Source organism: Euprymna scolopes, chromosome 35 (genome assembly GCF_053919585.1).
Source record: "Euprymna scolopes isolate OS-2025 chromosome 35, ASM5391958v1, whole genome shotgun sequence".
NCBI classification, from domain to species: domain Eukaryota; kingdom Metazoa; phylum Mollusca; class Cephalopoda; order Sepiida; family Sepiolidae; genus Euprymna; species Euprymna scolopes.
The window spans coordinates 40,168,976-40,193,926 of record NC_136516.1 but is presented as its reverse complement, the minus strand read 5'-3'; the positions used below and the strand labels follow the sequence as shown (position 1 = coordinate 40,193,926).

Genomic DNA, 24,951 nt, shown 5'->3' with positions numbered 1-24,951 from the left:
TCATAGAAATATTACTAAATTAATATATGCTGTGTTCGATTATTTTTTTTCTGTCCAAAATCTACTTTTACGTTTTCCAGAAAAATACCAGCTTTACCGAAACATATTTGTCTATTAAATATATTTCTCATGTCGTGGAATTTCCACGGGTCCTGCTAGCTACGTATTAATGAAAAAAAAATTGTTCTGTTTTGGAGCTAATAACCTCGTCCCGATCTAGAATCCACCATTTAAAAAAATGAAAAGACGCCGATTATACTAGCACTAGTAGGGAGATCCGACATTGCCCGAGATTGAATGATAATCAACGAATGTTTCACACTAATATTTTATTGTCATAGACATTAGTGAAGTCCATTTTTCAATCAAATTGCCTGCTCTATTTGGGGACCCCTTGCGATGCAGCGGGAGGAAGCTTCACATGCCTCCCACAGTGACTTAGATTACAATACATTATTGTTTACGTTGCACTGTAGAGAGCCTACTGTTGATTTTATAAATTATTTTTATATGCAACGGCTTGAATTTAAGTTTAAAATCCAAAATTCAGGTATCATGGTTTAATTGTTCTTTAAACAGAAACATTCATTTCGAATGTATCCCTGTCATATCAAATAACCTACTGTTGATTTTATATCCCGGGCCTTTCTGCATGTGTGATAACAAAACTTCTTAAATGCATTTGCGATGCTAGACTGGATAAGGTGTCAATTTTCGTCAAAATCGATTGTTTTTTTTCTTCATCGGATATTTTCGATTATCGATTATCGATAGTTATAGAAAATGTGTCGGTACAAAATCTAAGAACACTGCCAGATTTATGTGTGCTCAAGGTTGGGACTAGGAAGAGATATATTAATCAAAAGGTTACCCGGATAGGTAAAGGGTAAATAAAGCTTACAATCCGGTGGTGTCCATTATGGGTAGTTGTTTGCACTGAGTACTAAGTACTCCTGCTGATTCTACAGTGTTACGATATTACTCCCTGAAAGGATTATCTCACATCAAATATATAGTACTGAAAGGGTCCCTCGTGCAGGTAAGTCGGTCTCACAACACAGATACATAAATTACATTTGTGTGAAATTTCATATAACTCAGCCCGGCCATTTCAGAGCATATATGGAGCAAATTCAGACACAGAGACGAAGTTCTTTTTTTATATAATAGATAGATAGATATTTACTCATTGAAAGGGTGTTTTTTCTTTAGATGTAATGCGTAATACTTAATACATTTTAATTCCAAAACATCATAGTCTTTAAAAAAAAAAAAAAAAAAAAAAGGCGCAATTTTATTCGTCTTTTTATACAATCTGTTTTTCTGACGAGTGAACAAACACGGAATTTCTTCGGCACCAAAATCAACAGTCAAATCACTTCTGAAATAGCCTTTTCCCTGTTGACTGCAGTACGTTGCTATTCCTGTGAAGTTCTGTTAGATATTGGTACGGCAACGCCGAAAGATGTGTAAGTCGACGATTATTATGATCGTTATAATATTTGTAAAAATAGACTGTTCTCATAGCAAAATAAATATTTACAGTAAAAATATTTATGATAAGATGCGTTTTATAGAAAAGAATATTAGAACGCAAACGATAATATAAAAATAGGCAAACCTCTAGAGTTTGACGTAGTCTTACGTAGAGGTCACTTAAAGTGGCGTAAACTTAGGGTAGAACTTAGAAAAGCACGTATATTTAGTCAAGAATCAGAAGTAAGAGGGAGCAGACGGGTCGGAGTTGAGAGAGGAGGAAAACGGTCCGCGGACGACGATGGTGGGGATCAGCGTGCGTTAGTTTAAGATAGTGTTGCAGTTTTCAATGAGGAAACATCGTTAAATAAAATTGCAGAGAATACTACCGGAAATTTGTTGATTCATTGGGATAAATCTCCTATGCAGTTTTTCCGAGGATCCGTCAAACGAGAGGAAAGACAGACCAGGTATATTTCTCCAATTAGCCCAATGTTACCACAGAGAACTGTTATTTGTCCCTTTCTGTTGCCAATGTTACGTGTTCGTTGTTTAAATGTATCTGTTAATATACCAATATTGTCGTAAGTGTTATACACGCATCAATTCAATGAACGATAGAAAACTAGATTAGACGAACACACATATATACACACGTCATATAGGTGACTGTGACGCACATATACAAACGTATATACACTCCGTATACACACATTCATTAGAAAATTTTGTACCACTAGACGATGCACGATTTTAGACACACGTACATAATATTTACTCCCCCAGTGTACAACAGTTTCAGAGACACATCCTCCCAGGCTTTGCCTTCTCTCTTTGAGAAAGGATTAGTTTATTGCTCATCGCTTGAACCGTCCCTACTTCAGAATTCCGATGAGGGTATCCAGACTTTTTATAGGCCAGAGTATTCCCTGGCCCAATCGATGCCTCTTTCTTACCCTTGTGTCGCATCCTCAAGCCGTGGGAGTTAGATAAATAACGTCTCCGGCTGTTTTATCAATTGGATTAGGTAAGAAGATTGACTGTTAGTTGATAACCTAAAATGTTAAATATTAAAAAAAAACAATAATAGGTAAATGTCTAGATTAGAGGCGTGGAAAAATTCTTTGAAAGGACAAATAAAAATTGTTTTCTTTTTGCAATATCGGGTATAAAAGGTCTTGAAGTACAAATCAATTTAGAATTACGTATCAATAGAAAGAAAAAATATTGATTGGATGCAATATCCGGGCAACGTCGGGTGGCCTGTTAGTATATATATATATATATATATATATATATATATATATATATATATATGTGTGTGTGTGTGTGTGTGTGTGTGTGTGTGTGTAAAAGTGACCCTGTCTCTCTGTGTGCGGAACGGTCTCTACCAAATTGCTCTGTCACTTTTAGGTCCACAGACTTAAAACTTGACATATAGGGGTTTCGGACCTGTGGAAAAAATTCGATTTGGCATTTAGCCGGTAAAAATAGCTGCTCAAGGGTCAAAATTGAAAAAAAAATGGAACTTGGTAGGCGTAAGTTGATTAAATGTGTTACTTCTAAGCATATGCAAATATACATTTATACATTTATGAACGTCATTTTTAATGTTTTGTTATGTAATTGAATTTAGCTCAGATGATAAAAATAACGCTGGATTGCACCAGAAGGTAGTGTTAGTGTTAGGGTAGGGAGCTCACATGCCTCTCTGCATAGACTTAGTATACACACATTGTAGTCTACATTGCACTGTAGAGAACATATAGTTGATTTTCTGATTTTATTTATATAATGACTTAGATACAAGTTTAAAATGCAAAAGTTAAATATCATGGTTCGATTATTCATTTTGGATACGCCCCTGTCTTATAAAAGAACCTACTGTGGATTTTATTCGTCAAGTTCTTCTGCTTATGCTGTGATATAACTTCTAAAATGTACTTGCAATGTTAAACTGCTCAAATTGATCAAAACCAGTTCCTTTTTTAATGGGATTTTTTTCGATGTTTTAATACAACAAATAATGAGACGTGGTTATACGTCAGCCCGACTGCCACATATGCATAACGGATTTTAAATTGTATCAGACAACTTGCCAATATATTTCTATTTCTTTCTGCGTGTGCCGATATTCAATTCATTACTTCAAGTCGTTTAATACTAAATCTTTTTTTACCTATCTCTCGATAGCTATATGAACCTGAAATCATAAAAATTGGTCAGTCATCTCATAAGATGTATAGCAATAACATATTGAATTTTCAAGGGTTTACGACAACTTAAAATGCCTGTACAAAGAAATTATGGAAACTTATTGAAGCCACTATATACTATACATAAACATCGATTCTATATGATAAAACTTGAAATGTAATATATGCTATATCTGTTAATTATATATGATGAAACTTGAAATGTAATACAGGGTGACCCCCCCCCCAAAACAAAACGGGCCCAAATTCTAATAAGGCCCTGTTTCTTAGTGTTTTGTCCGAATGAAATGAAACTTTGGTCATAACTAGTTTATTATATTCAAAACATCACACCAAAACACTAGGGTCTTTGGCCTTTTTTTCTCCGTTCTACGGCATATGTTCTAGATGACCTCCATTTAGCTTTTGTTTTTTAGGGGTTACCCTGTATTTGTCATATCTGTCAATTATTTTATATTTTCTAACATTCGTAAAAGTAAGCACGGACCTTACTGACAAACTGCACAGTCATTAGGTACGCTGAAATATGATATTTTAATTTCTGCAGATTACGTATTTTCTACCCATCCAGAACCTACCTTTATAACCAATTTAAAAAAAATAGAACAAACTATAAATGCATAAAGCCTCAATAAAGAAAATGGCAACAACAACAACAACAATCGCTCCTGACGACGATCGGATGTACCGATTGAAAGCGCTTGAGAAGAATATGGCCGAACAACAACTACTGGGCGCCATAATATACAACATGCCAGCAGAAATATAAAAAGAAACGCTCGGCGAATTAAAAGTTATCCAACAAAAGAACTCCGTCGTGTTGAATCAGACGTGCTTGAATAACGACTTGCTGCCAAAATATACAAATATATGTGTGTGTATGTGTGTGTGTATGTGTGACTTGGGTGCCATCAGCTAGAATCGAAACCAAAACATACTAATATCTACCCTCATTCGTTAGCCTCTGAACCACGTCCATATAAAAATTCACCTGTCGTCCTTTTCTTTTAAGATGGAATCGTCCGATTGTCAAAGACAATATGCGAGGCAGCAAGCAAGGAAGGACGCCCGTGCGGTCCAGAGTTCATAATTATATAGATTGAACAAAGGAAGAAAAAAATGTTTAATTGCGATTTTTAATTATGTCACATTCTGTTTGTTTTATTTCATTTCAATAATTATTATTTGAATACGAAAATCAATCAAAGTTCGATCGGGTGATCACCAGTTTTATGCAGCATGTATTCTAAACTAGCTTTTCCATTATGATCTATCGATTTTTCCTCATTTATATCTCACTTGTGATATTATATATATATATATATATATATATATATATATATATATATATATATATATATATACAATTATAAAACTCAAATGTCCTTGCAACGAGTGATGTAACCCACTTTCCGGTTTACGATATCCGGTTGCGCATGCGCGCATAAACATTTAGACAACATAAATAAATAAACACAAATCGCTTCTTTTTCAGATTTTGACCTGCGCACTGAAATATTAACGTTATTATTTCGAATTTATTATTTTACATTGGAAGAGTGGGGGTGTTTTGCAACTATTCTTTATTACAACTATACTGTCGCTATTTTCTTACAACTAAACAACTTTAACCAGTTGACAAACATAAGAACAATTGTAGTAAAGCCAAGGCTACTACTACTACTACTTCTATCCGTCCCTTTTCCTTCTTTCCTTCCTTCCTTCCTTCCTTCTTTTTTTATTTTTTGTTTACATTTCCAGATACAAAATAGTTGTATGAGAACGGTTAATTTGTTGACACATTTACTAATCTGTTTCAATATTAGTTTTACTTTATTTTATTTATCAAGGTTTTATTTTTTGTTTCAGGTTTTATTAATTTTTTTTTTTTTTCTAGATTTTAATTTTCTATAACTTGGTTGAAGAATTCCAATATTGATCTTTCATTCTTATATTTCTCATCCGTAGGTTCATGTGCATTTTTGCTGCTAAATGACATTCATCGCCGTTCGATTCGTAGGAAAATCATGTTTAATTTTCGATTTTTGAGCGATTATTCGGAAAAATAGGTAACTTTACACGAATAGGGGGGATTTTTTTCACGTTTGAGTGATCCGTCCGTGATTTTTTATTTTAATATACTTTCATAGAAATGTTTCTGTTATGTAAAAAAAAAAAAAAAAAAACTATTTTCTTTACGTCACAGGTGTCACGCTCATACATGAATTCCATAGTTAATATAACATACTGATCCAACGGGTCACGGGTAGTCTAGTATATATATATATATATATATATATATATATATATATATATATATATATATATATATATATATACTAACATTTCAGCCCGGCGTTGCCCGGGTGTTTGGATGTGTATGTTGAGCAAAAAAAGTGGTAGTAGGAAGTCAGGCTCGAACCCGTACCGCAAAGAAAGAAAAGAACTGGAAACCCCCTGACGTCTTTGCTGTTACGACCACTGCCAAACCGGAAATGACTTATGTTTAAATTAAGGCTAGACAATCGAAAAGGAGAGGATGACTTTCAAAGATATCGGCAAAAAAGCGACCCCCCCCCCTGTAGAAAAGTGCCAAGTTGAAGGTGAAGATATTAATGTTTTTAGCCAATTTTTCGATATTTGTCGTCTGAACGGATGAACTTCAAAACGATACTGACTTTGGTAAAATCTGTCGCTTCTTTCGAAAGTTTTAGGCAGGAATGCAAACATACATGCATACATTTATATATTGGTAACTAAAATTTTCGACCCAAACCGATTAAAAAGCTTGCCCTATCTCTGAATACACTTTATGTAGAATTTCAAATGTTTAGACCAGAAATTGTGTGAGTAATTTGACCGCAGAGGTTAATTTTTTTTAACTTTGACTACTATTATGACTCCTTAACATTTATTGTTTTGGGTTCAATTCAAGTTATTAAGTTAGATCCTTGTCCAAGGAACTCATATCTAAAATTTCAAGTGTTTAGACCCAAAATTGTCGGAGGAGTTCTCAAAAGTCAAATCGTTGAACTTTGACCCCTTAACAGCCGAAAACGGATTACAAAGATTTTCCTAAATCTCAGTACCCTGTATATCAAATTTCGCGTCTGCAGACTAAAAATTGACAGTTATTGCGGTAGAAAATGTACACAGACACACAGACAGACAGACAGAAAGACACACAGACACGTTCACTTATATATATATATATATATATATATATATATAAAATTCAATTTTCACCCCAAACAAGGCACAGTTCCACTTTGAAGTAGGGGGATGCTATCGGGAACATAAGTTGCAGGGATATTATGAAGGGAGATAAGCAGCAAGATGTTTGTTCACATTACACTTGAACTTCTGCATGTCAGTACAGTTGGGAAAGCAGAATCCCGGATGGAAGTTTCAATGTCTAGCAGTTATGGGAAAGAAACTATCAGAGTAGAAGATTTTCTCATACCTAGGAATCTCTACTGTGAAGGGGTAAGATTTAGCTTCTTGGCGAGTTTGTCGGGGTATTTACGTCGAGGGGGTACAAGGGCTTGTAGTTCGTAAGAGCATTCACCGTTAAAATACTTGTAGAACCGGCAGAGGGATTCCACATTTCGTTGATGGAACAGAGGTTGAAGCTTAGACGACAGTTTAGGACCTATCAGGTTAGTGACTCTCTTTTGAACCTTGTCCAAAAGTGAGTAACTAGTAGCAGATGCACCAGCCCAAATGTGACAACGGTACTCCATATATAGGCAAATGGAGGCCTTATAGAGGTAAAGGATACTTTCAGGCGTAAGTAGCTTTCTAGCACGGTAGAGAGATCCCACTTTCTTCGGAACAGCATTGGCAATGCTCTCTTGTTCCCTCTGAGCGGTAGGCCGAGGAATTTAAAAGAAGTATGTTCTGATAATCTGTTTTTAGCCATTGCTATTGGTGTTAGAGAAGATTTCTTGTAATTATTAAAGGAAACAAGCTTAGTCTTAGCGGCATTGAATGTGATCATCCATTTTTGTCCCCATTCTACTACAGATTGGAAGTCTTCCTCTAGTGTTTCTGCCATTTCCTTAGATATGTGTTCATTGGTTTTCCCCTTGGGGCTGTTATAGAACGTGGTGTCATCAGCAAATATACCTATCTCAGAGACAATTTTATCAGAGAGGTCATTTATAAATATTAGGAATAATAAAGCTCCAAGGATTGACCCCTGAGGCACTCCCGCATTTATATTATATTGTTCAGATATACGACCCTCGACGACAACCTGGATTCTTCTCTTACTTGAGAAGGATTTAATTAAGTTATGTATTCTTCCAGTGATACCATATGACCTGATTTTCCTGAGAAGACCATCGTGCCATATCCTGTCAAAAGCTTTATATATATCTAGGTCAACCGCTATATATATATATATATATATATATATATATATATATATATATATATATATATATATCAACATTGCAGCCAGCACAGCCACGAAAGCCAACAAACCGAAAGTTTAAGACTCGAGTTTCGCCCTCATTTGGGCTCATCAGTCTGGCAATGGATAAATTATATATTCTCTCACACATTCTGAAAATACATTGCTCGTTAGGATAGGCTTGCGTTATGACATCCCTAGCAAGTATAAATTCATACTAGTGAGACATCGACTTGGGTTAAGGCTGATTGCGATGATCACATTTCTTGTTCGAGACGAAGGTAGGTGCATTCCGCTGTCGGATTTGTTTGCGGTTTGCTTGATCTATGATAGTTAATAAGACTTTCTTGTGTGTGGCTCGTTTGCTCGGTTTGTAGTGCTTTCCTCGCGTGCAAGAGGCTTGGGTTTCGAATCCTGAGTTCGAATGTGCCTAACTGATGAGCCCAAATGAGGGCGATAATTATATATTCTGAATATATATATATATATATATATATATATATATATATATATATATATCAACCGCTATATATACATATATATATATATATCAACCGCTATATATATATATATATATATATATATATATGTATATATATATATATATATATATATATATATATATATATATATATATATATATATATATATATAAACCGCTATTGTATTCAGAATATTTCTAAATTATTCAGATTATTATTCCTCATCTACAAGATGTGGACAAAAAACTTTGTATTTTATAATTAAACTTGCCTGATAAGAATATACATTATTTTCAACTTTGATGTTTGTTTTTCTGGATGTTTGAAGTAATAATGGCTTGCTATAACATTGTTGACATTTTGAAAATCGATTGCAAGTTTTGACGGAACGTTTTGTATACAAATCGCTTAAGGAAATAACCTGGCGTTTCAAGTTGCCCTCGTTTGGTGGAGACCAGGTGTAAACATTTCTACGTTTTAAAATATAAAATTTAATTAAGTATTAATAAAAAAAAAAACGCTGCTTGCAATGAAATGGGAAAAGAATATATTTATCCTCTTTAGCAAGAGTTTGGGCACAAGGACATGCGTGTTTTTTTTTGGGGGGGGGATGTAAAATATTTTACAGTTTTATCATTAAAATGTTACAACGTAATTTTAGGGACTATATAAATCAAGGTTGGTCAGTTAAAACTAAAAAAATACAGTTTAAACTCGGATTACCATAGTAATTGTCAAAGTAACCTCTGTCTGATCGATTCCCTTGCTTTTCTTCAAGAGCTTTTGGCGCGTTGGTGTAGTGATCTTCCTGCACGCGTTTTTTTTTGTGTCTCATTGTTTTTAATATAATTGTGGCACAGCTGGGGGGGGTCTCGCAGAGTGAACCCTGTGCTAGACTTGTTATGTACGGCATGACGCAGATATTCAAAATGTTAGGCCTTCCAAATTTTGAGATTGACAGTTGTTTATAAAACTCAAAAAAGTCAAAGCCACACACAGATGCTCGAAAGTTAAACCTGGCTGCTGTCGCCGGTGATTTAAAAACCAAAATAATATTTCAGCCGCTTTGTTTTCTTAGCGGGTATGCATGTCTCTATTACACAGAAAAATGCGAGCATGAAAAGTAATATGGTTAAGATTAAACTTAGAAAAGTGAAAGGACTAGTTGTTAAAACTGGAAAAGAAAAAGACAAGATATTCTAGTAAAAAAAAACAATACATTTATAACTTAAAATATTGCAGCATTAAGAATTTATATATGATGTTAAATTGATTTTTATTCTTAATGCTGCAATATTTCAAGTTATAAATTTATTGTATTTTTTACTAGAATATCTTGTCTTTTTCTTTTCCAGTTTTTACAACTAGTCCTTTTACTTTTCTTAGTTTAATCTTAACCATATTACTTTTCATGCTCTCGTTTTTCTATATAATCCATGATTTTTCCAGGCTTTGCTTTGAAATAATATTTTCTTTTTTATGTTCAATATCATGCACATTGTCAACAATCCATAAAAAATTATTACCAACTTCTTAAATTGTCTACATATAAAATCAAATAAAAGACGTAATTAAGTAAATGAACAGAAAGAAGAGACAAAAAGAGAGAAACAGAATTAATGGGCGATGTCGTCAGCGAAAGATTGTCAGCCCTAGCACGGCTAAAAAGAGAAAAACAGAATTAACAGGTGATGTTTTAAGCGACATATTATCAGCTCTATCACGGCAAAGAGCATCATTTTTGTTAACTCCCTCTCTATATAAACCAAATAAGATGGCATGCAAGCGAAATTCCCGGTATAGTTTATGTAGGTGTCTACGAAAAAGTTGCTATGGTAACCAAAATCTAATCAAAAGGAATTGTCTCTAAAACGTCAATGTTGAAAAAGTTGCTATGGTAACCAACGGCCAATCAGAAGAAACCGTTACTAACGCTCCTTACTTATTCTGAGGACTTTTGAACACCAGTAATTTTATTATAACTTTTGTCTTAATGTACGAAAATTGAGCATTATCATTTCAAAATATAGCTGAGAAGGTGATCTATAAACTGTAATAATTGTTTGAAATTTAGTCGAAAAATGAGTGAGTGGTGAAGCTTTAAAGCAGTTCTAAATGACTAAAATTGATTTTTTGTCTGATGAAGTGGTCACCTTTAATTAGGATTCCACTGAAACATGTATGCACATATGTAACCAATGATATTTGTATAATAAATAGATTATATACCAGCTCTGTCCTCCATTGAGCACTCTTTAATAATCACACAGGCTTAATTGGATTTACTTCTAGGAAACCAATCTATACAACCATTATTCATATATATATATATATATATATATATATATATATATATATATATATATATATGTATGTATGTATATATATATATATATATATATATATATATAGTAAGTTATGTAAGTATGACGATTAAGCTACACAGAATATTCCGCGTTTCATTCTCGTGAAGGCTTATGCCTGACGAATTCTCATGAGAATGAAATGCGGGATATTCTGTGTAATTTAATCGCCATATATATTTTTATAACTTACTACCTAGCTCTACCTATGTATTGAGCACTATTGAAGTAAATACTGAAAATTTATGCATAAAATTATGTTTTTGTATATTAATTTATGTGATTAAATGAAGTAGTTATATATACATACATATATATATATATATATATATATATATATATATATATATATATATATATATAGTACTATCACATGAGTGAGTGGTGAAACTTTAAAGCAGTTCTAAATGAGAAAAACTAACACTTAACCATTCATCCAAACACGGTAGTGTTTAAATGATATTTTGATATATCTCTCTCCCTTTCTTTTGTTGTTCTCTTTTTCTTATAAGTCTCTTTCTCTCTGGTTCTGGACATGACCTTAAACTATATCCAGTGGTGAGGCCCCAGCTTGCGGGCTTTGGGAAGTGTGGAGCCACCCTTTAATTGCCATTGTTCCCAGGTCCACTCTGACCCGGAGTGGTAGTACCTGTTAGGGTCCCAACTATGGGTTAAAAAGAAACCGACTTGAAAACAACAAATATATTCTATTAAAACATTTTTCTTCCGAATTTTTGGATTCGGCATTAAATAACCTGAAAAGGGTTGATATGCCGTAAAACAAAAACAACCAATCAAAAATCTTTCTTTCTCTTGCAAAGAAAGAAGAATTGTTTTAACGGTTGAAGTTGTGAATCCAAACACCACATTAGCGAAACGCATAGCATTTTTGCGCCGGCCGACGAAAAACGTGTGTCTACAATCAATATGCTAATTGTTTAAAATAAAATAATCTTATTTTCATATGTAAAAAAAAGATGTCTTGTCGCTTATTTGGACAAGTGTTCAATCCAGCCCAACGGTCTCTGTTATTAGCAACGTTGATAAAACCCTGCCCGTAATGACGTCAAAAGAGACCCACCAGCAGATGTGGTCGGTATTAAATCGACCCAAATCAACCTAGTGACCCCTAGCTGGTGAGACGAACGTCTATCCTCTATATGCACATATGGTTTATTCCCCTGGTTGCTGTTCCCGTTCGCAACAAATGTCCCTTTGACAAACCAAGTAACGCACCCGGCAATTTATAGAGTTATTAGCAATTTATAGTATTACTATCAATTTATAGCGTTACTAGCAATTTATAGTGTTACTAGCAATTTATAGCGTTACTAGAAATTTATAGTGTTACTAGCAATTTATAGTGTTACTAGCAATTTATAGCGTTACTAGCAATTTATAGTGTTACTAGCAATTTATAGTGTTACTAGAAATTTATAGTGTTATTAGCAGGCCGCCTAATGTTGCCTGTTCGTAAAATACGCAGAAAATGATATTTTAATCCATGCAGTACTCTTATTTATTATAAACGGAAACACCGTTATTTATTTGCTTCCCCACTTAGCAAATTAGGCACAAGGCCGTTTTTTAACGTGGAGAGTGAAGGGGAGGGGACCAGTTCCCCCGAGAGGTACTGGATAGTGACAATTGATATGAAGGGTTTCCTCTACAGTGACCAATAACTGATTGCTCGAGAGCAATGGTCTTATATGTGGGGTTTCCCCCACATATGGTCTTTGATTGCAGTATCTTCCGGAACAGATACTACACTTTGATATTCATGCCCAGCCCCCGCAGGGGCCGGGCGAAACACCGTAGGTATTAAACATAAAGTTAAATTTCTTTTTTTAAAAAATGAAGTAAAAAAAAAAGGCGAAAGAAATTGAGACATGTGCATGCGAGTTTATGGGTTTTCCTAAACAGTTCACTTCGCGTAAGTAAAAAAAAAAAAAAAAAAAAAAACACGCAGGCTGAGATTGAAACCAAAGCCTAAAGATAGTGAGGCAAGTACCATAACTATTAGGCCAGCTTGACACGTTCTCGAAAAAGTGTTTTCAAACCTACTTCATCTTAACATGAACAATTTGACATTAGAGCGATTTGCGCATGCGTATTTGTGAAACAGCAAACAGATTAAAATTCGATGACCCCTTCTCCCAAGTAATAATTTTTCAATTTTGACCTCTTAGCGGCACTTTTTTAGGGTGAAAACCGATTTAAAAAATCTCCACAAGTCTGAATACCCTATATACCAAATTTCAAGTCTCTAGACTAAGAATTCGTGTAATATATAGGTTGAGATGTGTATTCACGCACACACATTCTTACTTTTATAGATATATAGATTCGCCCTGGATCCATCGCTCTCTGTGTTATAAGAGGAAAACTCAATTTTCAATTGCTGTAACTTATGATGAAAGGATAAATAGTTATCGATTTTAAACAACTAAGGAAACTTAAATCTATATATCTCGCCACTATACGATCACCAAATTAAAAAGAAAAAAAATTTATAACTCGATATTTAGAAATTTAAACAATTTAGAATCGATAACTGTATCGAATTTAGAACAGCATCGGTAATTCTATTGGAATCTACGTTTTAAGATATAAAAAAAAGTAAATTTAGTATGAATTAAATAACGCGGATTGCAATGTTGACAATACAGAACGGAACGGTGAAAGAGTATATTTAGATAGATGTAACATAGAAGCTCCACGTTTGTCAAAGTAACCCCGGTTCTTTTACTACTATAGCTAACATTAACAATTATACTATACAAATGGTACAACGTATTTTTTGTTGTTAGACAAATCAAGGTTTATTATTTTAAACAGAAAAATACAGGTTGAAATAGATTTAACGTAGCTCCACACTTGTCAAAGTAGCCTTTGTTGTTCTACTAATGTAGCAAACATTAACAGCTGTACTATACAAATGTTACAACGTAGTTTATCCTGGTTAGACAAATCGTATTGGAACGATTAATCGGAATCGGAATAAGTAATTGGAAAAACTTTAACTTTTCATTGTATTGGAATCGATATCCGAATCGGAAAATTGGTGTATTTTTCTCCCTCTACAGAATGAATATATATCTTTTTAATTTAGATCTTATTCATCCTGGGAAATACAAATGAAGAAAATACCAACTTTATGCATGTTTTATATTATTTGGATTCCTCGGACTACTGTACTCATATTGGGTGTTATTTGCACAACGTTTGGGTCGATGTAACTTCCGACCTTCTTCGGGTGTTTCTTGTCGAACTTGGTAATCTTTTTTTGTCTACCGGAATTGTTATGTCGATCTCGGGAATTTTACACTCAAGGTGAGAGCAGCTGTCTGAATAATCCAAATGATATGAATAGTCAATCCACATCTTAAAAAATCAGAAACGTAATTGTGGGTGCTTGTTTTGTAGTTGTTGGCTTTTAGCTAGAAATGCACACAGAAAACTTTACCCTTTCTTACTCTCTCTTTTTCTCATTGCATCATATCCTCTTCATCCTCTTTTCCTCTTTTTTACACGCAGAAAACTTTACACTATTTTACTCTCTCTCTCTCTCTCTCTCTCTCTCTCTCTCTATCTCTCTCTCTCTCTCTCTAATTCTTGTATCCTTTTATGCCTCTTTCATTTTCTTTATATTTCTTTTTCCAGCTTATTTTTCTCTTTCTACTTGAAAACTTACAATCTCTTCATTCCTCACAATTTGCCTCTCAGACTCCGTCTGTCACCACTCAATCCACCTCCTACTTTCCACCCTCTTTCACCTCATCGCTCGGTTTTTCCTTGCCCTCTACACCTCCTTTTCTCACAACCTTGACATATCCACTTCCAAACCTTTGTCCCACAACCAACACGATACCCCTTCCGGCCAACCCGTCTAATCTCCGATGCAGCTCACACGTACGTAATTAAAACTAATATAAAAAACAATAAATTGTTAATTGGACCGTTCAATTTGCGAGCTTCGTGGTAAGAATTGAAGGTGATTCACGTCCAGTGCCTCTTTATAAAAAAACTATAATCCTGTTCGTCAATCAACGTTGGAAACTTCCAAAGACGAACGTTTACAATGAGCTCTATTTGAAACATTGAAACAAACGATTCCGATCTGAGGTAGGTGACTTTATTTTTGAGCTGAAGTAATCGAATTAATTAAGAAAACTTATAAAAGCCATTCCCGCCGGTCGTATCGTAAATTAATTTACGTCTGTTTGTCAAGCTTAGTTTAGAATAACAATTTTCGTCGGTTTGTAGAATCTTTGCCTGAAGTAAAGTTTTAGTTCGTTTGTCTCGCTTACCTTGAAATAAAATTTTCGCAAGTCTGTCATGCCTACATTTGAAATAAAATTTTCGTTGATCAGTTATACCTGTGTTGGAAATAGAATGTTTGTTCGTTTGCCTCGCTCAAGTTCGAAATAAAATTTACGTCGATCTGTCATGCTTATTTTTGAAATATCCTACTCATCAGTCTGTCGTTTGAAATAGAATTTGTGTCTGTCTGTTACGCTTACTTTTGAAATAGAATTTTTGTCGTTCTCTCATGCATATGTTTTTAATAATTTTTCGTTAATCTGTCATGCTTGTAAAGGAAATAAAATTTTCGCTGTTTCTAAAAGTTTATGTTTTAAAATAGCATTTCGGTCGGTTTATTACGCTAGCATTTGACATAACATTTTCGTCGGTCTGTTATACTTGCTTTAGAAATAGAATTTTCCGTCGGTTGACACAATTAAGTTTGAAATAGAATTTTCGTTGCTTACATCGTAATTAAAATACTTGCGATTGAATTAGAATATGCTTCAGCACATCTTGCTTCAAATCACATTTTCATCGCACTATACAGCTATTACATTTTGGTTACAAACTCTCAAATAATTAACAGATATAGCATATATTACATTTCAAGTTTTATCATACAGAATCGATGTTTATTATGTATAGTATATAGTGGCTTCAATAAGTTTACATACTTTCTTTGTACAAGCATTTTAAATTGTCGTAAAGCCTTGAAAATTCAGTACGTTATTGCTATACATGAAATGACTGACCAATCTTTAAAGATTGAAATAGAAATTTTGTCTTTCTGTCACGCCTATGTGTGACCAAGAATTTTCGTCAGTCTGTAACGCTTACGTTTGAAACAGAATTTTCGCCTATCTGCCACGCTTATATTTGAAATAGAATTTTGTCAGTCTGTCACGTTTATTTTCGTCTGTCTATAACTCTTATGTTTGAAATAGAATTCTCGTCTGACTATCATGTTCACGTCTGAAATAGAATTTTTATCTGACAGTCATGCTCACGTTTGAAATAGAATTTTCGTTCATCTGTACATGCTTACGTTTGAAGTATAATTTTCGTTTCTTACGTTTCAAATAGAATTTGGTTGAGGGAAATGAAAAGGTAAGCGAAACTAATAAAATTAAAAATTTTGAAAGAAGGGGAGACGCTGAACTAAAATATGTGTATTATCAATAATTTTGATTTCTTTGCTATATATTAGCATTTAATATTGCGATAGACATAGAGAGGAGCTACCTCAGAAACGGGTGAGAATCTCTCGGCAGCAGGCTGAAAGACAGAAAAAGAAAAAAAGAGGCCTAATATGGCGGCTGTTGTCTTTTAAAGCCTCCGGTCACGCGTACAGCTCGAGCAGCCTCGTGTGGTATATGCAAATTAGGTGTACCCGAAACATCATAAAAGGTGAGTCACTGGGAGGAGTGGAAGAAGCGTTTAAGACATTCGAATAAAGAACGTCGGCGTATATTTCGTGTTGTGAACAACGAACTCTACTCGAGTCAACTTGTGACTAGCGAACCTCTGCTTGACGTTTAAACCAAAACGTTGTGTTGCTTTGCGTTAGACAAAGACTTCTGATACAAATATAATAATCGATAGTGAATTGCTTCTATAATAATAAATACTTAATATGCAGACATTAAAATATCATATTTAAGCGTACCTAACGACTGTGCAGTTTGCCAGTAAGTTCTGTCCTTATTTTACTAATGTTTCAACACGTTACAAACTCTCAAATAATTAACAGATATAGCATATATTACATTTCAAGTTTTATCATATAGAATCGATGTTTATGTATAGTATATAGTGGCTTCAATAAGTTTTCATACTTTCTTTGTACAGGCATTTTAAATTGTTGTAAATCCTTGAAAATTCAGTATGTTATTGCTATACATGAAATGACTGACCATTTTTATGATTTCAGGTTCATATAGCTATCGAGAGATAGGTAAAAAAAGATTTAGTATTAAACGACTTGAAGTAATGAATTGAATATCGGCACACGCAGAAAGAAATAGAAATATGTTGGCAAGTTGTCTGATACAATTTAAAATCTGTTATGCATATGTGGCAGCCGGGCTGACGTACTTCTCATTATTTGTTGTGTTATAAAATCGAAAAAAAATCCCATTAAAAAAGGAACTGGTTTTGATCAATTTGAACAGTTTAACATCGCAAGTACATTTTAGAAGTTATATCACAGCATAAGCAGAAGGACTTGACGTATAAAATCCACAGTAGGTTCTTTTATAAGACAGGGGCGTATCCAAAATGAATAATCGAACCATGATATTTAACTTTTGCATTTTAAACTTGTATCTAAGTCATTATATAAATAAAATCAGAAAATCAACTGTAGAGGTGAAATCCAGCATTATTTTTTGTCATCCGAGCTAAATCCAATTGCATACAAGCCGCGCGTGCGTGGTCCACCTCTGGTGCTGCTTGTGAGATGACGTCACAAAAAATAGTGAAGAAATGATGAACGTGAGAAGGGTGAAGGGCCAACGTTGCCTTCACAATTTCGCCAAGTTTCAGAAAAATCTAATGGATGGGGCAAAAATTATGGGTGTAAAAAGTGTTATATTTTGCAATTTGGGTCATTTGTGACCCCTTTTGAGCTCCTTGGAACGCCGAATCCCAGTAAAAATGGATAAACGATGCAGTTTCACGTCTTAACACATGTATATTTGAATTCAGTACCATGGAAAACCAATATATGGACATACATAATTTTCTGGAGTAATATGAAAAAAAGAGCTACAAAAAGGTATGTTTTCTTTTAGCTCTAAAAGTTCCAGAGGGATGCGAACCAGAATTTTGCCGGGGTCACCAATACTGAATTTATATTAAAAATAATGGCCTCCACATTTTAGCCAAGTGTCAGGAAAATCTAATGGATGGATCAAACACTATTGAGCAAAAATGTCATTTTTGGCCATTTTGAGGCATTTTTGACTTCTTTTGACCCCCTGGGGACGCCGAATCCCAGTGTAAATGGATAACGGTGTAGTTTCAGGTCTTAACACATGTATATTTGAGTTAATCACCGTGAAAAAACACCATATAGTCAGACATATCAAGTTTTTGTTTAGAAATATGAAAAAAGAGTCCCTGGGGGCGCAACGGGAATTTTCACAAAAAAAAATAAATAAAATAAAAAAAAACATTTTTACTGTGCACATCTATTTAATGAAATACAATTTCTAGCAAAATTTCAGGAAAAACTAACGGGCGGTTATCTGAATTCGTCCGGACTAACGGACGCACGCACGCACGCACGCACGCACGGACGCACGGACGGAAGGACGCACGCACGAGCGGACGGACGGACGGACGGACGAACACACGCCACTGAAAACATAGGTCCTTCTCCGATAAATCCGGGGACCAATAAAAACATTAAAAATAACGCTGTAAAACGTATGCATTTATATTTTAGAAGAACGATATACAATAAAATTCTGTTTTAAACTTGGAAAAAAGCCACAGAAACGTCTTGAAATCTTCAGACTGCTTTTGGACCATCTTGCATGCATCAAGCATCAGGTTTTAAGTGGCATGAGAGATTTAAGGAAGGCATGATAAGGACCGCCGTGTGTCTATAAAGACAATAAGTGCAAAGTTTGATGTCAGTGTGGGAACTGTACACACAATTATTCATGAGGAACTGAAGATGCAGAAGATTTGCGTAAAGTTTGTCCTAAGGGTACTCAGAGAAATCACAGACTATTTGACCAAGATAGGCATCAAGACAGTTCCTCACTACCTTTATAATCCAGACCTTGTTCCCTGTTACTTTTGGTTATTCGCCAAGCTCAAGGAAAATCTTAGGGGATGTCGTTATGAGATAATTGAGATGAAAGGGCTTTCTTTCTGTTAGTTGTATTAATCTGCTTCTATCTCAACGTGTAGGAAATCTTCTTGGTAAACATTACTGACAATTTCTACTGTTGTTTTATTAAATTTTTAATGCATTATTTTATAGATTTCTCGCTTAAATGTAAAGTACACGAAATTTCTTCATATTTGCACGCCTTAGCCCATGAAAACTCGCAATAATAAGATATTAAATGACAATAGCAATGAGAATTTATATGAAATAAAACGTGACAACCAAACGAAGTTTTTCTGTCTCATGGTTTGGCTTCTCTTTGTTAGTTTGATCTACAATTAGTAAAATTTATTCTGTGTCTACAGATAATGGCTATGTCACTTCTACGATTAAGCACGTTTTACGCTTTTAGATTTTGACATTTCTAGATTCTCGCCCATACATAAGCTGCACGATTTTTTAAAAAATATTTGCATGTTTTTGGCAAGGAAATCTCGCAGTAATAAAATGCTACATGACAGGAGTAAATATACATACATATATATATATATATATATATATATATATATATATATATATATATATATATATATATACTAGCAAAAGTACCTGTCGTTGACTGGGTTCAAAAACAGCCTACAGAAAATGGACTTTGATTTATTAAAGTATGATAGGTTATGAAAAGGAAGGGTTGTAAAGAGATAGCTTCGAATTTGGGGGTATCAAAACCAAAGCAAAATATGATGAAAGTAAAAATAAAATAGATAAACCCCATAATTTATTGTACCATATCTGTTCACACTGAATCACTTATCACAATATTCTGTGGATCTATATTAAAAAACCTTGTTAAACTTTGTGACATATTTCTATTCTATGGAGGTCGAGCGAGAACGAACACCCCATAATTTTATTATACCATATTTCTGAAAACTGAAACATAATTATCAAAGTATACTTACGTAGAAAGATATGAAAAGTCTTTATTAAAGTTTGTGCCTATTTCCATTCTATGGAGGCCAGGCGCGAACGCAGGCCCAACAATTTTATTATATCATCCCTATTTTAAGTTAAAACATACTTATCAAAGTATTCTTATGTACATCTATATCAAAAACACTTGTAAACGTTTTGCTTTGTTTTTTAATTTTTTTATTTCCATACTTTGTAGACCAGGCGCGAACGCAGATCCCACAATTTTAATGAACCACCGTTCTGCCAGATCAAACATACCCATTCCTGTGTCTCGATACATCTTCTATCATTACACGTAATCAGGTTTTTAAAATAGTCAACCATATAGGAGCCCCTTCGTGACCAGACACACACACACACACACATACACATACACATACACACAGACATTCAGCTTTATATTATAGATTAGAGTGTAGAATAAGTACAAAATGCCAATACATCACGAACGAATAATGCAACAGACAAAACGTGTAAAGAAAGTTATGCTTAACTATGCAACAACCCTAAAATGTAAATTCACGCAATTAACCTGATCGTTTTCCTCGGTAATAAAGCACACATATTTCTGCGTAGCTTGTTATAATGGCATTTGTGTATTAATCTCTCTCTCTTTCTTTCTCTCTCTCTCTCTCTCTCTCTCTCTCTCTCTCTCTCTATATATATATATATATATATATATATATATATATATATATATATATATATATATATAACCAGGTTTATGGTTGAATTATTAGACACAGCTTATTCTTCAACGGGACGAACAGAAGGTCAAAAGAAGAGGAATACGTCGCCATGAAACAAACATTGTTCAGCGTGTTATCTGCAGGATTTTTTCTGGTATGTAAATTTTTTTCATAACTTCCCCTTTTCTTTTATTTTTCTCTTCCTTGTAATTTTTCCTTCTTGGTTTCTTTCTTTCTCTCTTTTCCTCATTTTTTCTCTTTTCTTATACTTATTGGCACATTGTAAAATTTAAGCTTAAGTAAACAATGAATATTCCCCATCTACCTATCTATCTATCTATCTATCCATCTACCTATCTATATATCTATATATCTATCCATCTACCTATCTATATATCTATTGATCTATCCATCTACCTATCTATTTATCTATCTATTTACCCATCTACCTATCTATATAGCTATCTATCTATCTATCCATCTACCTATCTATATGTCTATCTATCTATCCATCTACCTATCTATATATATATCCATCTACCTATCTATCTATCCATCTACCTATCTATCTACCTATCTATCTATCCATCTACCTATCTATCTATATATATCCATCTACCTATCTATCTATCTATCTACCTATATATCTATCTATCCATCTACCTATCTTACCTATCTATATATTTATTTATCTATCTATATATCTATCTATCTATCTATTTACCGATCTATATATATATATATATATATATCCCTCTATCTATCTATCTATCTATCTATCCCAGTAATTTGCTTGATCGTAGGGGGAGCGGCTTTGCAGAAACTCTCACCAGACTTCTCCACTCCCGCCTATCATGTGCTATTGTAATAATGCTGCTGTAATAATGTTCCCTTATGTTATCCTCCTATTTTTTCTTCTCTCCTCCACGCCTTCTTCCTTCTCTTATTGCCCCTTTTATTATTGTTTTAGTAAGTTCTGTTGATTTCCTTGCATGGCTATACCACTGTAATTTGTGCCGTTTTACAATGACTAAGAGATTTCCATAGCGCCCACAAGCTTGCTTTTTATTTCTCATTTTTAATGTTGTCTTTGTAGGAAATACCAAGTATTTTGCGGTAGAACCTAATCTCAACTGCATGTATCACTCAGGATTAAAGAAAGTGACAGATAATTCTGATCTTGGCTTGGATTGATTAGCAATGAGAATTCACACTAAGCAAAATAATCATGAGTCTTAGAGGATCTTAGATATAACTTTGAATTACAAAATCAAACATGAATGCCAAAGACAAAAACAATGTCCGGTATGTAAAAGTTGAAACGATTCTAGAGTCACAAAATTCTAGCATAGACTACGTGACAGTTTGTTTTTCAGTCTTTGCTGTTAGAGTCTAGGATTCACAAGCATACAGAAATATTAATGTTACTAATGAGTGCATGAGTTTGATCTTTAATTTGAGCATTGTTTGAATGTTCAAATGCGATTCTATCTAAAAGAATAAAAATATAATGCCTTTAAACTGTATTAAGTATAACGATGATGTACAATTGGCATTTTATTTCACTTAGGGGTCACCATTTAGCAAAACCCGTGTGATACTCTGTAACAGAGCGCGTATGAGCGCGTACGAAAATGTCAGCATCAGCATTAAGATAGATTTGCGAAGATATTAGCAGCAGTAGCTGAAAAAAGCCCGTATGCAAATTAGGAAGTGTGCGCGAGAATGCATGACAAGAAAAGAAATAAGGACATCATGTGGTCGGGAGAAGAACAATGGGTGTCGAGGAAAAATGGACGTGTAAAGTCGAAAGCGAGAAATTGCTGGCTAATGCCATCATAAGGTCGGAGAAGAAATAAAATGCTTACAGGGTGAGATAGACGTGTAGCGCCACAATGATTACAAGAGACATGTAAGCTGGCGTTGAGACGGTGGAGATTTGTTAATCTCATAGCAGACGAAAGGAACAGTTAGAAAAAAAACAAGAAGCAGGTATTGTTTGAAAAGTAAGAGCAATAAATGCCGTTTGCTAAAACTAGGTTTCAAATCCGGTTTGGAACTCTGTCAAGGCTCTCTGTTAAGCTGGTGTCGACACGGCAGGGTTTTGTTAATTTCATGGTGGTAGATGAAATGAACATTTAGAAAAAACAAAAAGCATTGTTTGGAAAGTAATGGTAATAAACGCCTTTTGCTAAAACAGAAAGAAAAGCCGAGTCGGATTTATTTATTGTTGTTTTTTCCTTTTCGATGGTGCCAGATGGCGTGGGGACCCGAAAAATGTTTGAACTGTAACGAACACGTTACAAATCTAGGATAAGGATCAATGTGTGTACGATAGATGACGAGACTGTGTAATAATGGAACTTGAGTATGGATTTGTATCAGATTAGACATCGAGATGCAATTCAAACGAACATTAAAACACAAATGGTTCTGATTGCTTACTCTCTTCTTTTCTCCGGTTCTTTTCGAAATGCTCTTTTCATCACTTTCAAAACTTTTAACATAAACGTGTTAAATCAAAGATTAAAGCTAACGGAAATATTTCCAAACCTCAAAAAGTAACACTTATATGCGAATGTAGTAAGGCAATGTGAAATTGGAAATTCCTATAGAACCTGATCAATAAAATCAATTTGTTAGGGTCTCCACCAGCCAACCGAAGGAAGGGCATCCTATTGCTTGCTCAACAAGTGCGAACTAAAACATGAACAAAGTTTTATGTATGATGATTGAGAAAAACGAAATGTTATAATAAAAAATTTCATTATTTTTTATTGAAATCCTTTGAGATGAGTAACTTGTGTATTTATTTATTTGCTTATTTATTTATTTGTTTGTTTATTTGCTTATTTATTTATTTATTTGTTTATTTATTTGTTCATTTATTTATTTGTTTATTCATTTATTTTTTTATTTATTTATTTGTTTATTTATTTGTTCATTTATTTATTTATTTATTTGTTTAATTATTTATTTGTTTATTCAATTATTTATTTATTTGTTTATTTATTTATTTGTTTATTCATTTATTTATTTATTTGTTTATTTATTTGTTTGTTTATTCATTTATTTGTTTATTTATTTGTTTGTTTATTTATTTGTTCATTTATTTATTTTTTTTATTTAGTTGTTTATTTATTTATTTGTTTATTCATTTATTTGTTTATTTATATGTTTATTTATTCATTTATTTGTTTATTTATTTATTTGTTTATTTATTTGTTCATTTATTTATTTGTTTGTTTATTTATTTATTTGTTTATTCATTTATTCATTCATTTTTATTTATTTATTTGTTAATTTTTTTATTTGTTTATTTATTTATTTGTTTGTTTATTCATTTATTTGTTTATTTATTTGTTCATTTATTGATTTATTTGTTTATTTAGTTGTTTATTTATTTATTTGTTTATTCACTTATTTGTTTATTTATTTATTTGTTTATTTATTTCTTCATTTATTTATTTGTTTATTCATTTATTTATTTGTTTATTTATTTGTTTGTTTATTCATTTATTTATTTATTTTCCAACCGCTTTCCTTATCTTCATAATTGCTGTTGTTTCACCACGTTTTTCATCTCAAAAGATTCTAATTAAAAAAATAATAATAATATATAATACCGACAATGGGAGACCAGAAAGGAACGTAAACGGATTTATAAGACAAAAAACTCCAACCTTGATCGTCTTTTGGGGCCCGCGGCGCAGCAGATGGAGATCTTGAAAATCTACGGTTCCATGTGAGCACTGATTGAAGATAGCGATTTCAATACTACCGAAATCAGGCTATAGGTTTAGTTTGCCAAAACATGGTGAGACAACAATAAAAGGAAGGCATTAATTAATAAGGATACAGTTAGGAGATCCAGCATTCCTATCCCTTTGTGGTTAATCATCTGAAGAAGGCCAGAGAATGAGTTGGTCGAAACGTGGTGAAACAGCAACAATGAAGATGAGGATAACAGTCCGCACATAAATAAATAAATACAAAAATTTTCTCATCTCACAATTTTATGTCTACATTTTTCATTTATAAAGAAATTCTAACCGCACTCATATTGACACACCAGTTCATGTTAGATCACCGAAGTTAAGCAACGTTCATCCTGGTGTATACTAAAATGGGTAACCATTTGGGAATTCCAAGTGTTGTTGCATGTGCTCTCTCGGCATTGTTTC

The 24,951-nt window shown here is 33.6% G+C and overlaps 1 protein-coding gene across 2 annotated transcripts in view; it reads left to right on the top strand.

Annotated features, from left to right (window-relative positions):
- The first annotated feature begins 14,790 nt into the window (after nt 1-14,790).
- The window catches only part of LOC145259834 (uncharacterized), a 39,645-nt gene continuing 29,484 nt past the window's right edge, over nt 14,791-24,951 (top strand). Inside the window, exons 1-2 of one of the 2 annotated variants that reach the window (XM_080117660.1) lie at nt 14,791-15,079; nt 20,799-20,921. In XM_080117660.1, coding sequence (XP_079973786.1) covers nt 20,877-20,921 — 45 coding nt within the window. In that variant the 5' untranslated portion in view covers nt 14,791-15,079; nt 20,799-20,876. The remainder of the gene's footprint in view (nt 15,080-20,798; nt 20,922-24,951) is intronic. The other variant, XM_080117661.1, reaches the window with a different exon arrangement.